Here is a 21,750-nt window from a genome sequence, read left to right on the forward strand (position 1 = left end):
ATTGCATTATTATCTTTATTATGTAAAGACATTGATTGTTATTACTCCAGAGTCCATGGAACGAGAAACACCGACGGAGTGACAGCTCTTGTCTGTGTTTCATATCTTTGCTTTAAGAAACGTGGCCTTAGCGACACAAGAAGAAGGGCAAAAAGAAGAGCAGCTCGTCCATGAATGACAAGCTTTCGGCTCCTCTTTTTCCTCCATCAGTAGACGTGATTCCCGCAAACCTCCAGCGCCACCCCGAAGACCCTCCACCTCCGAAGAGCCATGTCTGAGGTGGAACAAGCCCCGGCTTCGGCCCCGCAGGCCGCCGCCGCGCTCCTGGACGCCTTGAACACAACAGACTCCAATGGGACGGACGCTGTCAACGCGACGGCGAAGTTTGTGGCTACCCCGGAGGGCACCGCGCTGGCGTACGGCAGCCTGGTGCTCATGGCGCTGGTGCCCATCTTCTTCGGAGCCCTGCGCTCAGTGGCCTGTTCAAAGTCCAAGGTAGGAGACCGGGTTAGCATCCGCCGCTAGCTTAGCGTATCCTCAAGCTAACTAGCTGCTTTGGAAACGTTGTTTCCCAGTATAGTGACGAAAATGTGCTCAACAGCCACACTGTTGACGAATGCCGCCAGTTGTTTATTTAAAGTGACTTGTTGAGGTGTTTATGTCAGGTTTTGTAGACGTGAACTTTAAGCAGAAGCTTGGCCAGCCTTCAGACAGAACCAACAGAGCTCAGATCAGAGCATCAGCAGCGGTGAGCGTGACGTGTACTTTTGCGTGCGGTCTTGAAAACATAGGTACACGCATGCGCATTGTCACCTACTTACAGCTATTGGGTCGATGACGTCACACTCGAATAAACGCAAATTAAACCAAGATGGCTGCCAAAGGGCTCCTCTACAATTGCAACATTCACTTTTAAATTTAAACCGAATATAATCTCTTGAATATACACAATGTAAATGTTTGTTTAAAACACATTTTTATAGTCTGAGGTTTCTGTTTAATGTTACGTTCCAGTTTTCAATGTTAACGCGCTACTCTACAGCCAGCAGACATCTCAGCATCTAACCTAGGGTAACCAAAGGGGCACGTGTGGTCTTTACTTGCTAGCTCAGCAGATAGATGGCAGAGTCTCAAATAAAGCAATTATAAGATACAAAATAAGATATCTGCTATTCAACATAAACTCAATGCATTTAAACAAATGCACTAGCTTGATGCTAATTTACATTGGAAATATGACAACTAATTAGGTATTTAAATGTGCATTCCACTTTAAACAGATTATGCATAATACGTATAACATAATTTATGTTATACTGGCACATTGAACGTCCCAATGGCAGTAGCTACTTCCTGACTATGGCAACACCCAGGGACAAACTGGAGGTAAATGTAGCCTACTTGCAAATTAGACTCATATAAGCAGTATAGTTGCAAATTATGCACCAAAAAAGAAATATATATAATAATTATATTTATGTAATATATATACCTTTTTGAAAAGGACTAAGCTGATGAAGCTGGTAAGTGATCAATGTTTACAGTTTTGAAAGTCTATAAAAAATTACATTGATGTGATTCATTTGCACGATATCTCTGTTTTGAGAAGCATAATTTTAAATTTTAATTACATTTTACAAATTGAGCAAAAAAACTTGAAAATTGATGTTGGATGTTGTTGTAGTTGCAGTTTCTGCTCATTTGTTCATCTAATCATACAACCAGGTGATTGTATGCAAAATGCCAGTGCCAGAAGCTCATAAAGTGGTTTGTACAGATAAATAAATATTAGGAGATTCTCAGTAGTATTTAGGGGTTATAGGGGAGGGGATTTCTGTCCCCTGGGGGAGCATGACAGAAAATAATAGAGAACCACTGACTTAAATCAACATCACCAACTGCGGGCATTCCTCCATGAGAATGTGGTAGTGTGTGTTTTTGTAGAGAAAAGAGTGGCGTGAGAGCAGAATAGGATGAGAGGGACTTTAATGAAGTATATTTGTGTTGACTTTCATTCTCCTTTTGGCATTTCCTGCTGTCTCTCACAAGAAGATCAAGCCATCTTTAGCGATCAATAATGTGCTTTTTTCCCCCCTCCTGCATGTCAGACTTGATTCAGCCCTCATCTTCTGTCTCTCCCTCTCTTGTCTGTGCATGTGTGTCTGTTTGTGCACGTGTGCGCGTGTGTCTATTGTGTCCGTAGGAGCTCGGAGACAAAGGGTACGATTCAGGCTTCAGAGTGAGTATGAGAGCCTTTTGTCACCACATGCATGAACATACAGTACACACACAGTGTGTGTGTGTGTGTACATGTGTGATGGAGGGTGTACAGTCAATCACCTTGATGACCTTAAAGATAAACATCAACACTCAATTTGTCACATTTCTTTCACTACTGTCATCAACCAATCACATCACTGATGTGTTATGTACATGTTGTTGCCTGTGTGTGTGTGTGTGTGTGTGTGTGTGTGTGTGTGTGTGTGTGTGTGCGGCTCCAAGTTTGTGGCAGAATTGTAAGTCAGGCGTACTGGTGTATTGGAAGATAAAGGGTTAAGTGGGTGTCTTTCTTCTTTAATAATGGTACTGTGGCGACCAACGCGCTTCATAAGAAACCTCATGCGTAGAAGAGATCCGTGTTGACAATTTAGCGACATGGTCGCTATATTGAGCGAGTAGGTGTGTGCATTGAAAGTGACAAAGAAGTGACAAGAAGACAAGAAGTGTTTCTTGGATACTGTGTTTATTGAGTAATTAAATACAAGCTGTCAGCAAAGGTGAAGTATCTGCCGTGCAGGCGAGTGGGACTGGAGCTCAACCTACATAGCGTCGTGCAATGCAGGTCTGCCCTCCACAATGCAGCCCAACCCCTGACCAGCGACACAGTCAAGAAGGCAGAACTTGCACACACTACTCCATCGCCCGCCTGGAAGCACCTTGCGCTTCCTGGCGAAACACGCTTGGGTGTCCAAAGTGTGGCCCATGGGCCATATGTGGAATGTGGCTCATTGCAGAAATAAAATGAACAAAAAACCCTGCAAAAATACAGCAAAGGCATAATGTAACTAGAAAACGCTAAAGAAATACTAATTTCTAGAAATACTAATAGGTAATAAAAACAAAAAGATTTGACTTTAAATATATTGGCACCCTATTAAAATAATGGCCTAACTCACATTTCTAAGTTTTTGGGAAAAATGGACTCAAGAGTTCTCAGAAAAGGATAGCTTGTACAGGACCCTGCCCTAAGGGCTAAATTAAAGAGCCTACACATCATGTACAGTTGGGTCTCCTGCATTTTTGACTGGTGTGATACTTTAGTTATAATGTTTGTTTATTTTTTGTTTTTTTAATTATAAATATCAAAGGACAGTTGACAGCCCTGATGTAAATAGACAAAGACAAGTAGATCAGACAAAAACAGTGAGCTGGCATTGTTCAACTATAAGCTGGAACTATTAATGCTGGCGCCCCTATTGATGACATATTAAATGAAATATTGTATTATTATTAGTATATATTCGGGGTGTCGCAAGACACTCAGTTAACAAGACGAGATTAAACACAAGGTTAGGTCTACAAGACGGAATTTTAACATTACTTTTAAGAAAAGTAAAACGGAAAAATAAAAAAAATAAAAATCCATGACAATATTTCCAAACTACTAATTTAGTTTGTACTACACGTGCATTGCTACACTGTTCTGCACTCTGTGTGTATGTTTGCGGCCCCGCCTCCACCACTGAGACAAAGAGACTGTATGACTGACAAAAGGGGTCACTCTGTTCATACCCTTGTTTCCATGGAACAACCACACCAAGGTACTGAAACCAATGCACAGCGTTAATCCTCTTTATGCCTGTTTGAAGGCGGGAGATGAGTAAAACAGACACGCATGCACATGGCAATATATTGAGGCCGGCAAAATGATGAAGTTCATTTTCATTTATTGTGTGATTAATTTATTATCAGCCCAGGCCTAGCGCCCACTAGACAGTTTTTTTCTGAACGAGAAACATTGTCACTTTTGAATCTTGCGAGATCTTTTGACACGAGATCGTGTGACTATTACATATTGCAATAACTTTAGTGGTTTATTTGGTCTGAAAAAATGCTGACAATAATATAATTTAGCGTCAATTTGCGGGACAATGAACATTTCAAAATGCACTTGCATTGTTTGTGACTCAAAACAAAAAACAAAACAAACAAAATACATTTTTGTCCAGTCATATTTTTTCATTGTACTTTTCTTAAAATTTATGTTAAAATCTCATCTTGTCTTGCTCTCGTAGACCCAATCTCATGCATCGTCTCGTCTTCTGAGTTGGGTGTCTCATGACACCCCTAGGTGTTAGGGTAGTTTTGTGTCCCTGTCAGAAAGAAATCATCAAAACGTTAACTACATTATACAAAAGTGGGACACAATCTTAACTCCCATGTTATTCTCGTTTTAAAATACTTTTCCCAACAGGCTAAGTAAATTATATAAAGGGTAAAGTGACTTTATCTGTTTCTGGGTCAAACTGTGGCCTTTATTAAGTAATTTATTATGAAATTAAATGCAAAAAAGTGTGTAAAAAAAAAGTTAAACACAGTATAATAACACTGAAAGTAGATGCCTGACACCATAGTGAGGATAAGCGCCATAGAAGATGGATAGATTAATCGTAATGCACATTTTGCACAAAGCAGTTATACTCTTTGTGTCATTCTATAGTTATCATTAGACGTTGCCTCTCTGCCATCACCGGTACCCTTCTGTGGTGACACAAACTCAAGTCAATTCAAATTTTATGAATTACTTTAACCTAGACGGTGTATACTTGGTTACATTGACTGCTTTCCTTACTTCCTCTGCTTTTCATTTCCTCCCCAGATGTGTCCCTGTCCTCGTCCCACGTTGTGTCTATGGGGTATGGTGGGCTAGGTGTGTAGACGGAGGGGACAAGCATAGGTGCTAACGAGGTCATCCACTGTTTGTCAGTGCGAGTTGTCCACATTCTGCTCTCATAAATCCACCAGTTGTCAATCCAAAAAAGACATTGAAGAAGAGGATTTTAACATGATGAAGAGAGAGAATCTCTCTTGACGTGCACTTCTCCTGTGTGGTCTGCAGAACGCGTCGGACATGCCAGAGACCATCACCAGCCGAGATGCTGCCCGGTTCCCCATCGTCGCCAGCTGTACTCTCTTTGGACTGTACCTCTTCTTCAAGGTGACCTTCCTTCTCGACCCACACTCACAACAGCACGTCACAGAAGTAAGCAGTAAGCAAGTGGATGGTCACAACAGCATGACATTTAGCATGCAACAGATGCTAACAGACATAGCTAGCCGCAAGCTGGTGAACACGAACCGATGTTGGAATTTTCAGCCCATGACGGAAGGCAGCCAGTGACAGATTTGTGACATTAGCGCAGCTGTTTGCAATTAACACAAATGCTGTGTCTGAAGTCGCTCACTTCCTACTTACAGTATACTTAGCATATTGAGTGTGACCCTAGCCGGACCCTAACCGCCATCAATTGTTGCCATCTTGGCTACGTAGTGGGAGGAGTGGGACTACAGTATGGGGAGTGGTTGGAATTCATCATTCAGAAAGAAGAAGCGGGTTAAATATTGCAGTAGTCCTTTCTGGTAATTGTGCAACGACACTAATCAATTTGGGAAAGCACTACAACATCAACATTTGCACACTCAAACACCTATCACAGTACACAGTGTACACATTATACTAACTGAAGTGTACTGACACATTTGAGACACCCATCTGCTGTTTGTGACGAATAGCTGAGTCCTAGAGCAGTACACAGTACGTCCACACAGTCAGCTTCTAGTTGGTTCGTATGTTGAACATAGCAGGCTGCCCTTGTGTTTCATGCTGAAGCGTGTTGCAGGTGTTTTCTCAAGAGTACATCAACCTGCTCCTGTCGGTCTACTTCTTCATGCTTGGAGTGCTTGCACTGTCTCATACTATGAGGTAAGATGGACACCCTCCCACGTGAGCATGCTCATTAAACTAACGTGTATTCATTCTTTTTGGTCAATGTGTGTATCCAAGTCCTCTGCTGTCCAGAATCTTTCCAGCGTCTCTGCCAATCAAACAGTACCAGCTGCTCTTCACGCAGGGCACTGGTGAAGCCAAAGAAGGTGAGACCAAGAGAGTGGCTCCTCCCCTTTGGGCTGGCGTGCACACGGCAACGCTGATGGTCGTTTTATTTCTCTGCAGACATCATCAACTACGAGTTTGACACCAACAACCTTGTGTGTCTGCTGGCCAGCAGCGTGGTGGGTGTCTGGTACTTGCTCAAAAAGGTATTGAATACGCACACACTGCTCACCACTCGTCTTGTACATAAACAGCCAATCACTTGTCAGTGTTGTGACATCACAGCACTGGATCGCCAACAACCTCTTTGGACTAGCCTTCGCGCTCAATGGGGTGGAGCTTCTCCACCTGAACAACGTCAGTACAGGCTGTATCCTGCTGGGAGGACTGTTTGTGTATGATGTCTTCTGGGTGAGAGACTGCCACTTACATGCGTTACACAAGTGACACCCAAGTAAATAAGAAGCAATGATGCTGATCACAGTCTTCAATGTGTCTCTCATCATCATCATCAACATCATCAGGTGTTTGGTACCAATGTCATGGTAACTGTGGCCAAGTCTTTTGAGGCGCCAATCAAATGTGAGTATGCATACATGCACGCATGTAACCTAAGATTCCCACAGGAAATAATCTGTTCCAGGTCCAACTGTGTGCATCATAAAAGCTTTTTAAATGTGGAGACAATGTTTGAAGTGACATTTTAAGTATCATACAAGTGTAAAGAGTCGTGAAGCACTTTTAGTAGTAACAAAAGAGTCTGTGTCTGTGAACAAGTAAGTGAGTGAGTGAATGATGTGGTTCCCCTGCCGCGGCAGTGGTCTTTCCTCAGGACCTGTTGGAGAAAGGTATGGACGCCAGCAACTTTGCCATGCTGGGTCTCGGTGACATCGTTATCCCGGGAATCTTCATCGCGCTGCTGTTGCGTTTTGATGTCAGGTAACCAGTTCGTCATTGTTTGCACGTTCTTGTTCCTGTTCCACCTGGTGTGACCTTCTTCTTTCTCTGTTTCTGTTCCTCCTCCTTCTGTTTATTGTTCTTTTTTTCTTCTTCTGTTTCTATCTGCAGCCTGAAGAAGAACAGCAGAACATACTTCTACTCCAGTTTCCTGGCCTACATCTTCGGACTGGGCCTCACCATCTTTGTCATGCACACCTTCAAACACGCACAGGTGAGACGGGAGAGGTTAAAGGTCACCACCTCTGCGACTGAACTAACAAGTGGACATGTTATGTTGTCAGCCCGCTCTGCTGTACCTGGTCCCTGCCTGTGTCGGCTTCCCCGTGGTCGTGGCGCTCTTCAAAGGGGAACTCACTGAGATGTTCAGGTGAGTAACCAAGTGACTGGGTCATGTGATGCTGGCAGGAACACTTGTAGCACATGTCGTTTGCCGCTGCCGTCGTCATCATAGGAACGAGTAAGAGTCATGTCTCAGTCGCTATCTCAGAATGTGACTTCTTGTTAACTCCTCTTCCATTTCCTATGTCTTCATCTTCCACTTCCTGTGTCTTCTGGCACATGCACACAAGCTTATCTGCCTAAAGTTCAGTTTTTCATGAGTGTGAGTACTCAAAAATCCTCCCGGGTTCCACTTCCTGCTGAGGTGAACTTGCTCCTGCAATGCAGCGTAGTGGTGTTGCTGATGGGTTTTAATGTCTGCCTTGCATAAACCTACTACAGCTTCCTCTTCCTCAATGTGTGTCTGCTGTCACCTTCACACTATCTCGTCTTCTTTCTCACCTTTTTTTAATCTTACTTTTGTGTTTCTGCTCATTTTCTCTCACCTGTCCCTCCCTCTTACTTTTCTTACCTGTCCCCCTCCCGCTGGTGGTTAGCTATGAGTCGTCAGAGGACGTCCTTCCTGCCTCTCCCAGGCTTACTTCCTTCCCCACCGTCAGCGGCTCTCCTGCCAGCCTGGCTACCTCCATGGATGCCGTCTCCATGGCAACAGACTCCTTCCCGCGCCAGCGTCGCTTACAGCACACCTCCTTGTAGAGAACCCCATGCTGGTGGGGAGGGGGAAATTGGAATAGTTGTACCTGGGCCCCAAGCATGGGTGCTAGGGCGGCCCTGGACTTTTGTAAAGTTTTATAAATATGTTTTTATTTGAAAATATCAGTTATAAAAACTGACATCATAAATGGTAAGAATTGTTTTTGCTATGAAAGTTCAATAAGGTCGCTTTAGTCAAATTAAGACTGTCTGAGACTACACATCCACACCTTCACCCACCTTGCAAAAATGCTAAATGGTTCATTCAATCTGGTAGGACGAACAGTAATGATTGCTGTTGCAGCCTATTGTTAAGCAACTCATTCGTACACAGTGCTCTGAGCAAAGCAGCATCATGTCCCCTGCAAAGAAAAAGCAGGCTGCCAGAAGAGAAAGAGACAGGAGAGGCAAAAAAAAAGTTACATTATGATTGATTAAATGAATGGTTTTAATCAGACCTCTCAAGTTTCTTATCAATTTGGCATGTGTGTGGCTCACAGCAGCTTACATTAGCTTCTGCTGCTGTTTGCTGTCACTTCTTGTGGTGCTCTCCTTTTCTGAGTCCATTCAATGTGGGAACACCACTACTTGTATGCATTTGAGGGGACAGAGCTGCTCTATCAGTGAGCAGTTACAGTACACTGTTGTGTTAGCTGTAGACCGCAGGTTACACAAGTTCAAAGTTAAAACACAATTCACAAACCATAGTAAAACAGCTTAACTGTATAGTGTGTATGTGTGTGTTGGGGGCGGCGGCTGGGGTGGCAGAATTTGGTGCTACAACTACTTCTCCTTTTAGACTTTTTAACTCAAAACAGTCGTGTTCACCATTCCATCTGTGTACACTGCGTCCAGCCCTGTTCAAATCTTACCAGTTCTCCGCCAGGACATTTTTAATTTCGTATCACAAGTGTCATTTAGCTCAGACGTCTACTGCTACATTAGTCTTCCTACCAACGTCTTCTTCCTGTCTGACGTCATCAGAAGCTCCACCGCCGACTCACCTGTGCTCCCGCCTCTCTCCCCCAGGTACGAGGAGTCCTCTGCGGAGGAGGCACTAGTCAAAGGCGACTCATCAGAATCAGCGAAGAAGGACCAATAGCATTCAAAGACCACCACACCCCTCGCAAATATCCTCATCAGCTTGCCATATCTCATTCAGCTGCTTCCTCATGCACTTCCTGTCACTTGTCATTCTGCAACTCTATTGGTGGACTGTCTGCAGAGGTGGGCGGGACCGTGGGAATGCCCCCTCCTCCAATAAGCCGTAAAAAGAGCAGAGGGGGCGGGGCGTCCACATAAAGGAGCTGATCACATGATGATGGAGTGAGAGATTTTTTTTTTTATATATATAAACTTGAGTTTGAAGATTAATTCACAACAAAAAAAATGTTTCTTTTGCTTCCAAATGTTTTGATGAAGCTCTTCAGTCAAATGGAGCATTTTTGTCTTATTTGTTTTATTAGCCAGTATTTTTGGATGTGTGATGTGCCTTTTCACTCTTAGCAAGCCAAGCACTCATTCTTTTTACCACCAAGAAACAAAGTGAGCCTAACATGGCAAATAATCCAAAGGAAGTCAGACATCCTCTCTCAAATGTTAATTTAATGTTTATTAAACATGATTGACCGAGTTAATTATTTTAAAGCTTGGATGAACAGATTGGCTTCAAAGGGCTAGTCAAGCATGTAAACTCCTATGACCCCCCCCCCCGCCGCCGCCTCCAATCCATCCATCTTTCAGGATAGTTTTTATCAGGTTTATTCCAATAAAGGGTATACTTCAGAAGGTACAATGGGAATTTCATAAAAGCTCACATACAGAGAATTGTTTTTTGTTTTTTTGCTTTTGGGTTAGATGACAGTATTTTTGGAAGCAGTTATTGTTTGGAATATTGCCTGTTGAAATCCATTTTCCAGTATAGTCTGCTGGAGCTGGCATGGTTGACGTTGGTGTTATTGCTTTGTTTTCTATCTTGATGTTAAGGAGAAAAAAGCCCACAAGAATATTAAATGTCATGCTCTCAGTGAAGTTTAGCAGTTTCATTTACAAGAATTGCTTTTTGTTTGTTTTAGGAGGTAGTTTCCAAACTGGACTGTATATTTTATTTCCAATAAACATGTTTTGCTGACCGTATAAAGCAGTTTAACTATGACGTGCCACACAGAACAGTTTGCTTTTTCAGTAATTGAACGAGTTGTCATTTTTGTAAACGTGAAGAAACGATTTGACGTGTATAATATACAGGTATGTTTCCTGAGTAGGAATAAGTTTATCAAACAGGTTAACACAATATCGGGCTTTTACTTTGACAGTTTAACTGCTTAGATTTAGCATCTTTCTGTTTCTTCCTGTCACTGCCTAATACGTACCCGGAACGCAATCACGCAGTCACATCCTTCTTTAGCTAATTTTTACAACAGCGTTTCTGCGACGTCTCGTGTTGTGGTAGTTATTTTTATATGTATGAACATAAATGTTCAATAACCACACTTCATATATGTAATATGTTGGGGGGTTATTTTATAAGTGACTGGTTAAAATAATTCGTTACCATTATGTCATCCACCAAGACTGAGTTACGTAAAAAATTACGCAATGCACGTAGCGCAGACGTAAACGCCATATCCGGTTACGTTTAACATAAATAAGTCCAATAAACCACATAAAATGCAGTTATATTTGAATGTTAACAACCGTAAGTAGAGTACAATGGTGGATTAATCTAGAGGATTCATCTTTTTCATTTTTTCCCATCTTCTTAGCAAATGCTTTGGTGTGTATTTTTTCAGTGTCGAAAAAAACGTAAAATAATTTATTGAACAAAGAAAAGAGGGCTTATAAATTGTCCACTTGCACTATGGGTATAAGAAAAAAGATTGATTATGTTGTTATTTCTTAAATTTCTATCTATCTTAATAACGTTTTTGAGAGTGAAGGGGGGACGTTTGCTGCCGTAAAATATAGGTGTAGATTATACATGCCTAACTGCCCAACAACCGGCCGACTGGATGTAGGCGCGTTCCGCACATGTGTAGAACCAGGTTTAAACGATTGCGTTCCGGGTACGTATTTGCGCAGCCACACGTCCAATTCCTCTGTTGACATTATTTCATACTATGCTTCAATTAACTTTTTCCTAATCAAATAAATATGATAAATAATTAGAATATGATTTGTGTTAAATACAAATAAATATTTAACATAATGGCCCATTAAGGAATTCAATTTTGGGATAGAACGTAAGATATAAGTTGATTTGACTAAAATACATCTTTTTGTCTGGCCATAAGTATTTGAGCTGCTTTTACTCTGAAAAGCAGCGAATCCACAACCCGGACGTAATATTGTATTTCCCAAACAAAACACGGCAGTGCTGTTCTTGTCTCGGCTCTGCTGGGCGAACGATGGGGGAGGCTGACGTGACGCAGAACCAGGCTGACGAGAAACCTCCGGACTCGGCCTTGGTGCCCGGGGAGGAGTCGGTGGTGTGGAGCCATGAGGTGGAGGTGTGTCTCTTCCACGCCATGATTGGACATAAACCTGTCGGTAAGACTCACACATTAGCGAAGTAGCTAGCCAGGCTAAGTGCTAGCTGCCGTTACCTCGGCCTGCTTGCTTGTAGAGTTTTGAATTAAACTCCCACTGTCGCTTTCTGAATAAGGCTACAATGTCAGTATTGTATACATAGTGGTTCTGCAAGAGTTGTGTTAAGAATTGTACTACAACACTGCACAACAAAAGCACAAATGAGGACATGTTGGCTTGTTGCTTTCATGCTAGATTCTCGTTAAATGCTAACATTAGCATGAAAAGCTCTCATAGGACACACATTTGTGTCATCCATGCTTGTACACAACATGCTGACGTTCTGGATGGAACATGTGATGTAAACATGGGATGTCCTAGAACAGTGGTTCCCAAACTTTTTACAGTCGCGTACCCCTTCAGACATTTGACTTGAAGCCATGTAACCCCCCAATGCTGCACTTAAAAAACTGAAACCATTTTTACATTTCGTTGTATTGAAATATTAAACATGAATAATCCATTTTATAGTAAGTAATTCTGGGTCAAAAATTTGCATTGTGCATGGTCAGATTTTGATAAACGTTTTACATGAGCACTGATAAATAGATAACGTGTGAATTTCTCATGGAGATGAATAAAGTATCTAAGTATTTATCCTACATATATTTTATTTCAGCTGGATGTTAGGATCCTTCCTTTTGAATGGGTTGAACTTGATCTTCACGTTTGTCCACTTGCAATCGCTGTGATTTAAATCTGCATCTTAATTTGATATCAAATTGAAAGGGCAAGTTGAACAAACTTGATAAAGCAGTATCCAAGGTACAAAAATACATACAAGCAGCGATAAAAACTCATTTTCAGGGGAATCTCCACTCTCTCGTCCTGACACGCACATACATTAGCGGGTTTTCACAGTCCGGGGATTTGCGCACCGATATAAGTTAAACCTTCAAGAGAAAACACTCTTAATACACAACATAATCATCAAACTAACTTACTTATTCATATAACTCGCATAGAGCAATGAAGAACTTCATGCCCTGTCTCCTTCCTTCTTTCTGCTCTGACTGTGCTCTCTGTGCTATGAGGTGTTCAGGCGCGCTCGTAATTGTGAGTGTTAAGCGCTAAATCGTACCTCCAATGACAATTGGCGTACCCCACTTTGGGGAACCTCGGTTCTAAAATAAGGGTGTCGAACTGGTTTTCATGCAGCATCATCATCATGATCAATACATGTGGCTGTGTGGTCATGTGACTCTCCTTGTGTCACGCACGTGCAGGAGTCAACCGTCACTTCCACATGATCTGCATCCGAGATAAATTTAGTCAGAATATCGGCCGCCAAATCTCCTCCTCGGTCATCTGGGATCATCTTGGAACAATGTACGACATGCAGGCGCTGGTGAGCACGCACACACACACACACACGCACACACACACACGCACACACCTCATTGGTCTGACTTTGGAAATAGTGTTTCCCATAGTAAATAATGTAAATATAAATAATCATACTTTAATTTGTTCCAGGGTCAAACTGTGTCCATCATAAAAGCATTAAGTGTACAGGCAATGTTTTTAGTCACATTTTAACATTATTAACTCTCATACAATTTGTTTGTATTTGGAAACAATTTTTTTCTATGGTAAATCATGCGAATATTAGTATCTCTTTCAGGGTCAAACTGTGCCCATCATAGCTTTATTAATTGTGCAAGCAATGTTTGAAGTCAAATTTTAACAATAAGTATCATATGTAAGTGTAAAGAGAAGTGAAGCAATGTTAATAATAAATACTATTAAATACAATTGGGGCAGTCAAGCGATTAAAATATGTAATTGCGCTTAATCACATTTTGTCCATAGTTAACTTGTATTTAATCTCAGAAAGAAGTTTTTATCTATAATAAGTAGGGATGTAAATCTCTTTGTGGTACACGAGTAGATATACATCTAGATACATGGGTTAAGATACAATCCAAAATCGATATACAGTAGACGCCCCTACAACGTAAATAATCCGTTCCGAGAACGTTTACATTATAGGGTTTTTAAGTTATACAAAGCGTAAAATACATGTAAATAGCCTAATCTGTTGCAAGATTTTCCCAAACTCACACATTTGGCCCTTCAAAATATTCAAAGTCCACCAAATATGGTGGGGAAATATAAGAAAACGTTAGCATAAACATAGTAGAGTAACATTCCAATATAACATAAGGTAATAAATAAGATTACTGTAAATGAATAATGCGTTTAAGGGCGACTACGAAGAGGAAGGGAGGTTGAAGGGAGAAGCCTGTCTCTCACACAAAGTCACGTACGCACTGTATAAGTCAGCCAATGAGATGAGAGCGTAGGCAGTGCCCCGATAATCAGCCAATGAGAGCGTGAAGCGTCAGAAGGCGTCACCTAGTGTACTCTGTTAGTCATGGAAAATGTTTCCCTCTCTCTGTCGCGCGAGCTATTCAAATTGAATTTCTGAACTTGAACACCGACTTGACGCTTTACGTTATATGGAATTTCTTACGTAATACGATGCAAAAACTTTCCATGAATTCTTTACGTTCAGTGGAATTTACGTAAAAGGAGGTTTACGTTATGCGAGGTACTACTGTATTTTAAAAACAATAATTCGATACAGTGTACAAGTGATATAATTCGATTCAGCGGTTACATTTGTTGATGTAGACATTAATCTTACATTATAAAATAAAGAAGCCTTGTGAATATCTACATCAAATTTTATGTGAAGGGATATACATTTTGGGACATGTGGGACATTATTTTATTCAAAAAATAATATACAGTTAGAAGTCCCACAGTTTTTGTATGTTTAATGCGAGCAGTGGTCCTTGAACTCACCATCTAACTTTCTCCCACGTTGCACAGATAGACTACTATACTGTATTTTTCCCTGTTTTCTTTCACCTCATATTTGTTCCCAAATGTTGACACTATGTGCGAATGCATAAAGGTAAGATTGAATGACCTTATTTAGTGCTAATGTGCATATTTGTGCGGTGCAGCTCTCTGGAAAAACAAACTCTAGGCTCGTACTGGTGGATGGTGGGTCTCTATTCATTTAGTGCGCTTTAATTTGGTGTTGTTCCTGTTTTTTAGTCTTACACAATACATAATAAATATGATACAGTACATCGCTGTTACGTACTGTGTTTTGCTGATGTGTAGAAAATCTTTCCCGGTGACTAGCTAGCGCGCTGCTAATGCTGGCATTGCTAATGCTATTTACATCCACTCTCGTCGTCAGTCATGGTCACATTGACACAAATAGCTGTCCTCGTCTATGCCTGCCGGTAACTAGTAGCTCGTTAACCCAAATCTTAGCTCGCAGTTAAAAGCAAAAAATCAGCCGAGAGACTGCTCGCATCTAAAAAACACTTGTTAGTTGGGACACTCACAAGCCAAGGTACCACTGTATACATGACAATAAAGAAATACAGGCAGTGCTTGAGTACCTTCGCACTTCTCTCTGGCATTCGACGTACTCCGTGACAACTGAGCTCACAGCGACAGTAGATACAAATAACTTTGGTCTTGAGAGAAACGTCTGCCAGGGCTTTTCTTTGTTCATTTCTGCTCAATATTTGTACCCGCTTGTGGCTCCACATCCACCGCTCTGTTTCCTCAAACTAATGCGTGGGCCGAGGGTCAAACAGGTCATGTGCACGTTAATCGCAAAAAAAGGAAATCGTTAACTTTGACAGCTCTAAATACATGTTAACTTTGCTAACGAGTGAGGACATGTATTGAGATGCTGACCTGAGATGGCAGTAAAGTGCAGCCTAAGAGGAATAACTTTATATCTGTATCATCTTTAGAAGCGTTGATATCACTATCCAGCCTTAAGTGTGTGTGTGTGTGTGTGTGTGTGTGTGTGTGTGTGTGTGTGTGTGTGTGTGTGTGTGTGTGTTTGTGCATGCGCGTGAGTCAGCATGAGTCAGAGATCTTACCGTTTCCAAACTCGGAGAAGAGCTTCTCTCTGCCTGATGACATCATCCAGGAAGTGAAAGAAGGTAAGAGCTGATTGGCCGATATTTCATCCTCTTACATGTTCAACTTAAATTTGTGTTATTTCAAATGTCTTTAAATGGCAATCAACATCCCCCGCCCCCTCACAACTATGTGTGTGTAGGTAAGCTGTGCTCTGAAGAGGAGGCAAAGGAAGAGTTCAGGATGGAGCGAGAACCTCCAGTCACTCACGAAGAAGGTAAATGTTTACTTTCTGTCACTTCAAAGATGGCCGACAACACCTCATCATGTGACGTCATGTACGCGTCTCTGTGGTGACACTCTTTATTCGGTCTGTGCTTTAAAGGAAGTAACTCCTCAGTGAAGATGTCGGAGCGCTCAAGCAACAGCCGGGACAAGGACAGGGAGCGGGACAAGGACAAGGGAGGGACTGAGGGCGGAGCCACAGGAGGAGGAGGAGGAGGGGGCGGCAAGGAGGCGGAAAAGAGGAAGAGGAGTAGGACGGCGGAGAAACTCTTGTCTTCTTCCAACCCTGCCAGTCCCGGAGGAGCCAAAAGGCGGCGCACCTGACAAGGGGCCTGTTGTCACGGAGCATACTTTCTGTCATATGACTTGTCAGACAGGACGTGTGGTCAGAGTAGGCTTATTTAATTCCTCTTCCTCATTTGCCACCTGAGGCCCTGGTCATGTGACCTTTTGTTTACGTGCATCAGATTTTATGGACTAGAGACAAACACTCAGTTGTTTTTAAAGTCTGACCAGCTGACAGGAAGCTTCTGTGAGCAACATGCACACAGGAAGTGGCCACAACTTACAACTAGCATGCTGAATTAGCCTGCTAGCTTAGCCTTAGCCTTAGCATTAGCCTCGCAGAGCTGCTAACGTTCTGGGGTCCTAACTACAAATGTTTCACCGTACAGCTGGAAAACTGAATTCTATGTTTTAGTTGTTTTATTTTTGTCTACTTTTTGATGTCATTACGATTTTTTTACTGTATTTTTTATTTCAGTTTTTGTGTCAAAAAGAAACAGATGTTTAGTGATTAAATTGATTAATCAAACTATTATCTTTGTGGACAGATGTTCAGTTTTTTTTTTTAATGACTGCACGCAACAACACAAACGTTTTCAATTACTTCAAAACGTGCTTATAAATTCAAAACCAATCCTTGCTTAGTGATTTCAACGTGCTTTGACATGTTCCTGAGTGAGGTTGTCATATATCTGCATAGCCACACGGGGGCGGTAATCGCTCGTGTCACCTTCAGGTACTTGTTCCTGATGTTTCCTCTTGCCTCTGAAAGAACCGAATGAAAACTGTGCTGGCCCAAGTCTGAAGGAGTCAAGCTCTTCAGCGTTTTCGATGACAAATACATCATTGCTAGCATGTGGCAACTGTTCATTGCGTCAAAATCATGGATTTAAACTCCGAAAAAAAAATAGCCAATAACAATAAGCCATAAAGAAATAGCAACCAATAGAATTAAAAAACAACTGACAAAGTAAATACAATAACGACACAAGACAAAACGGAAAGTTAGGCGTATTAGTAATATGTAGTAATATTTTGCATGGATAATAAACACTGTTGCCACCAATAGTTAACACTGATGACTATATTAACTATACCCTTAGTGTTTTAATTTATGACCGTGCAACATTTACATATTAACATTTTTTCATCTTAAAAACATGACTATATTGTTTTCATAATTTACTGATTTCAATTATAAAACATTGTAGTTTGTGGTGACCACTAAGTGGAAGTGTTGATGTGTTTTGTGGCAATTTTTTTGTTTGTGACATATTTTTCCTTTTTGTTAAAATAAAGAAATGCTTTGTTGCAGTTGATTGATGCCTCAGAGTGCTTATTCCTCCAGCAAATACTGTAATATAAGACTAACGGGCTGAGTACTCACCCAAGGACTGCTGTGACATATATGTCTGCTAACACTGGCCTAATTCATGTTTCATATTGCATTTTATGCCTTACGCTCGGCGCAAAAAGTGAGCAAATGTTGCGTATTCCCTCGGCTGAAAATCTATATCTGTTACATAGCATTTCATCAGAGAATAGTCAGTGTGATCTCGAAGAAGCCGCTCCCGTCGTCATTCCGCCCGAATTATTCTTGCTCGCAGGTCCACCAGGTTCTCAATAAATGGTGCCGCCATCTCCAAATGAGCTACACAGTGAACAGTGGCGCTTTCACTGAGGGCACTGAGGAGGAAAAGACACTTTCAGGTGGACAGAAAGATGTGTGGAATATCAGGGCCGCCCCACATAAAGGTAAGAAGATACCTGTTTATGCAAACTCTTCATATTGGCTGTTATCGCATAAAGATATTCCTAAACTTTTCTGAACATATAGTTCGCCGCTATTAAGATAAGACAGGATAGCTTCGCAGTTGGTTGACGTCGTGAGAGTTGCGGACTCTGTGGTTAAAGTCCACTAAAATTACCGTTGGAGCCTTCAGAGGTTAGAGTCCTCGAAAGTACCAGTCGGAGGTTGCGGACCTTAGAGGGTGAAATTCCTCTAAAAGTATGGGTGAAAGACGTCTGAGGAAAAAATGGGGAGAAAACAGCGCGCGGTCGGTTGAAAAAAACGAGAAGAACGTAATTGGTAACCGGTAGGGTCGGTTATGGGAAAGATGTCGGATTTCCCTTACACACACGAAGTAATTAAGATTAAGGTGGACAAAATAGATGAACACGCAAAAGTGGGTCCGTGGCTGAGGGACTGAGACGTGACTCTGCAGTGATCCACAAACAGAAACAATTCCAGCGCCTGGTGAAAGTTGAATTTTCTGTTTCAATTTTTTTGTTTTAACTTTTTATTTTGGGGTTAATACCTGTGGGATAAATAAGCGGGGGTTTGACACAGGGTTTATGATCTAACATAAATTGACTTGGGGGGGGAATTGAAAAAGGTCAAGTAGGAAAATAGGAGTGCAGGGAATAGTTCTTTGAGTCTGTTTTGTCCGGGGATAATAGTGATCACGGTCTACTGTAGAATGTGTGTGTGTGTGTGCGGTGTGTGCGTGTGTGGGACGTGTCCTTGTTGGTGTGTGTGGGTGAGATCTGTTAATGTTTGTCAGTAAAATTTTATGTGACTTATTGCTAAATAGTATATAATATGTTATGTATATATTATATGGCTTAGTGCTCAAAACGTGAACTCTTGTGTGTGTGGGTGTGTGTGTGTGAGCAGGTGGTGAGTTCTGTTTGTTTTGTCAGTAAAATTTGATGTGACTAATTACTAAATAGTATATAATATGTTATGTATATACTGTATGATATGGCTTAGTGCTCAAAATGTGAAGTCTTGTGTGTGTGTGTGTGTGTGTGTCCTCTTCGGGTTGCTCTCGCATCCAAAATCATGCGTGTTTTGCATGGGAGAGGCAGATCCGGTGGTTTGTAAGAAGATGACGCGTGTTAAAAGTTGCATTCAACTGGGTACACATTAAAGAAAAGGCCAAAGTTGGCCTGATTGGGGATTCCGAGCAGGCGTGTCCAAAGTGTGGTTCAGAGGCTACTTGCAGACCACAGCTGATTTTTTATTGGTCCAGAACACTCTGGAAAACAATAAGGCAATATTTTGGTTCTTTTGGCATATTTTTGGTTCTCTAGAAAGATTTCTCGGGCATATTGGATTGGGTTTTAGAATTTTGTACAAAATTGAAAATGATATATACTGTATATCACAAAGGTGTCAAAAAGAAGAAATAGTCCAGGGAACCGAAAATGTTCGAAACCACAATTTTGCAAATGAATAATGTTTTATGAGTTTGACTTAATTGTCAAGTTTGGTGAAGTTTTGAGTAAATCTGCCTTCAACTAAAGAGGAGCCATCCAAAATTCCAAATTGCTAAACTTCATGTTGCCATAGTAACTCCAAATTGTGAACAATGTAACGACTGGGCTCTTTTGTGAAGCCATGTGCAAGTCTGACTTATGCACAGACAACATTAGCCTGCATTCGTGGAGGTCACTGACCTTTGTGTTATCACCACAACCGTATGGCATTCTAGCATGTCTCTGAATTTGGGGAAATGTGGGTTTTTAAGAGGTCTTAATAATCCTTGATGACCCCACCAGGGCAAAGCAATAGAAATTAGTTTGTCTTTTTGCTTGCGTCTCCTCACCTTGGCTGAATGAATACAAATATGTTCAACTGCCCTGAATTTGGAAGTGGTGTCAAATCTTGACATGGGTCCAAATTGCTCTACTGTGTGAAAAACCACTTGATGTTACATTTTTTGGCACCGCAATTAGTTCACTCTAGTTCTAGTTCACTCATTCAGTAACAGCATGAGTGTCACATGTCCGTGTTTTCAATCAGCAGATACTGTACTCTGTTTCGCTTATCTCATAGAAATGTAAGCATGCAAATTGGCAAGGGTGACAAATCCGCTATGATACATACAGGTATGTATGTTCATAGTGTTGACCAGGACAAAAAACATTTTTTATTCTTTAAATCTGGTGGTAAACATGATACATTCATTAGGTTAATTAACGGTGCTATTGCTGTTAGCGCATGTGTGTAACAAACATTTCTCGGTATTGTATTGGTGATCATTGGTAAGGGGGATCCTGTGCCGACAAAAAATAATAATAATAATAATATGGCTTTGAAAAATATATGTATATGGCTTTGTTAAAAAAAAAAGGCTATACAGTATAAAACTGAAACCCTGTCTTTTTGTGATAACATGTCTTTCAAACTCTGTGTGATTGGTTTTGTAAAAACTTTTTGGCCAACTTTTTGATTCATTTGGATTGGTTTCAAGATCAGCCAGTTTCAGGATACTGCGTATTCCTTTAGCGCTGATGTGTAATTTCATTTTCAATTATTTGTGTAATATTTCATTTTTATTTTTTGTATGAAGTAGTTTGTTCTGAATACAAGTATTTCCAGCTTAAACGTCCTGCTTATTTTAGATAGAGAAATCTTAAGTTACCAAGTAAAAAGTACTTGCAGCATGGACGGATCATTCCAGTAGTTTTAAGTTGCTATTTTTTCTCCAGAAATGTAGTCTTTTTATCTTACGTTGGGCCAGCCCTTTTTCCACTGGATAAATATTCTTTATTGTTTCAAGATCCGTGCTGAGTGTCCCCCGGTTACTTTTGGTAGACCCCCCAGCCTCATTCCAGCTGCAAGAGAGTACTCCTTTTTACCGGGTATGATCCAACTGGTTACAGTATTAGTTGTTTGGCTTAGTATAATTCATAATGTCACCACCTTAGCGAGTTGTTCAGGGCAATATGACCCCACCTGGTTTGTGACCCAGGACGTGGCCAAAGTGGACGTATGGTACGAGGAACAGGCGACACCCACATTTACTGGCCAAATGGACTGGTAGGTGTGCACTTGTGCATCGGAGTGAACCTTCCTATGTTTTTCCCCAGGGGAGGCACAGTCCTGCAGCTTTCTAAGATGGGACCCTCGAATTCGGGCCTTTCCAGAGAGAGGAGGAGTCTTCCTTGCGTGGGCTACGGTCCCAGGGTCTGCATCGACGCCATGGGGTGCCAGGCGAGTGTAAAGCTTGTAATCAGGTGGGGACGGGCTTTGGATTGCTTTGTTATGATGGTTTACTGTCAATAATGTAGATTGGATCAATCGCAATTAACTACAATTGGCACAGGTTGTTAAATAAACCAGGAGTGCTGTTGGGGGTGCAGCAGAGCAACTGCACGCTTCTCTTCTAGTCTGAGGGCGTGGCAAAATAGAATAAGTGACGTCGAAGTGCACTTATAGAAGTTCCTCAATAGTTCACTTACAAGGAGTCAGTCAGTTATGATTTTAGATGTTTTTCAGAGCTTCAGTTATTCCACAAAATTGTAAGTATAGTATAAATCAGGTAGTGTTTCATATTTTAGCTACCGTCAATTAGATTACATCACACACAGTCACCCATATTAAAGGTTGCAGTTAGACACAGTCTTAGGAGTTTCCAATAAACAATAGTTAAAATCAGTCCCTCCAGATGACATCGTGCTGCTCAAGAAAGGGACTGAAGAAGCCCAACACCGTTCTTACAGAGGCACAATAATCCTCTGGGCGGTGTTAATTCACACACATCCTTCCCCCATCCACAAATCCACGTTGGACAATGTGC

General features: G+C 41.4%; 2 protein-coding genes across 7 annotated transcripts; both read left to right on the plus strand.

Moving 5' to 3' along the window:
* The first annotated feature begins 80 nt into the window (after positions 1 to 80).
* On the plus strand, positions 81 to 10,397 carry hm13 (histocompatibility (minor) 13). 6 transcript variants are annotated; one of them, XM_054788313.1, is made up of 12 exons: positions 82 to 495; positions 2,204 to 2,239; positions 5,120 to 5,263; positions 5,901 to 5,983; positions 6,065 to 6,153; positions 6,233 to 6,318; positions 6,398 to 6,523; positions 6,637 to 6,694; positions 6,931 to 7,051; positions 7,181 to 7,283; positions 7,354 to 7,439; positions 9,134 to 10,397. In XM_054788313.1, the coding sequence occupies exons 1-12, from the start codon at positions 271 to 273 to the stop codon at positions 9,204 to 9,206; spliced, it is 1,230 nt and encodes a 409-aa protein (XP_054644288.1). In that variant the 5' UTR covers positions 82 to 270; the 3' UTR covers positions 9,207 to 10,397. The 6 variants fall into 6 exon arrangements, with proteins under 6 accessions (XP_054644333.1, XP_054644288.1, XP_054644298.1 ...); XM_054788332.1 differs by having other exon boundaries at positions 85 to 495; positions 5,120 to 5,218; XM_054788358.1 differs by lacking the exons at positions 2,204 to 2,239; positions 9,134 to 10,397 and adding an exon at positions 7,948 to 9,125 and having other exon boundaries at positions 81 to 495; positions 5,120 to 5,218.
* Positions 10,398 to 11,439: 1,042 nt separating this feature from the next.
* On the plus strand, positions 11,440 to 17,481 carry mrgbp (MRG/MORF4L binding protein). Its single transcript, XM_054788367.1, has 5 exons — positions 11,440 to 11,653; positions 12,919 to 13,040; positions 15,594 to 15,675; positions 15,795 to 15,869; positions 15,978 to 17,481. The coding sequence occupies exons 1-5, from the start codon at positions 11,512 to 11,514 to the stop codon at positions 16,199 to 16,201; spliced, it is 645 nt and encodes a 214-aa protein (XP_054644342.1). The 5' UTR covers positions 11,440 to 11,511; the 3' UTR covers positions 16,202 to 17,481.
* Positions 17,482 to 21,750: the final 4,269 nt, after the last annotated feature.

The sequence above is a fragment of the Dunckerocampus dactyliophorus genome, chromosome 1 (assembly GCF_027744805.1).
Source record: "Dunckerocampus dactyliophorus isolate RoL2022-P2 chromosome 1, RoL_Ddac_1.1, whole genome shotgun sequence".
In the NCBI taxonomy this organism is placed as follows: domain Eukaryota; kingdom Metazoa; phylum Chordata; class Actinopteri; order Syngnathiformes; family Syngnathidae; genus Dunckerocampus; species Dunckerocampus dactyliophorus.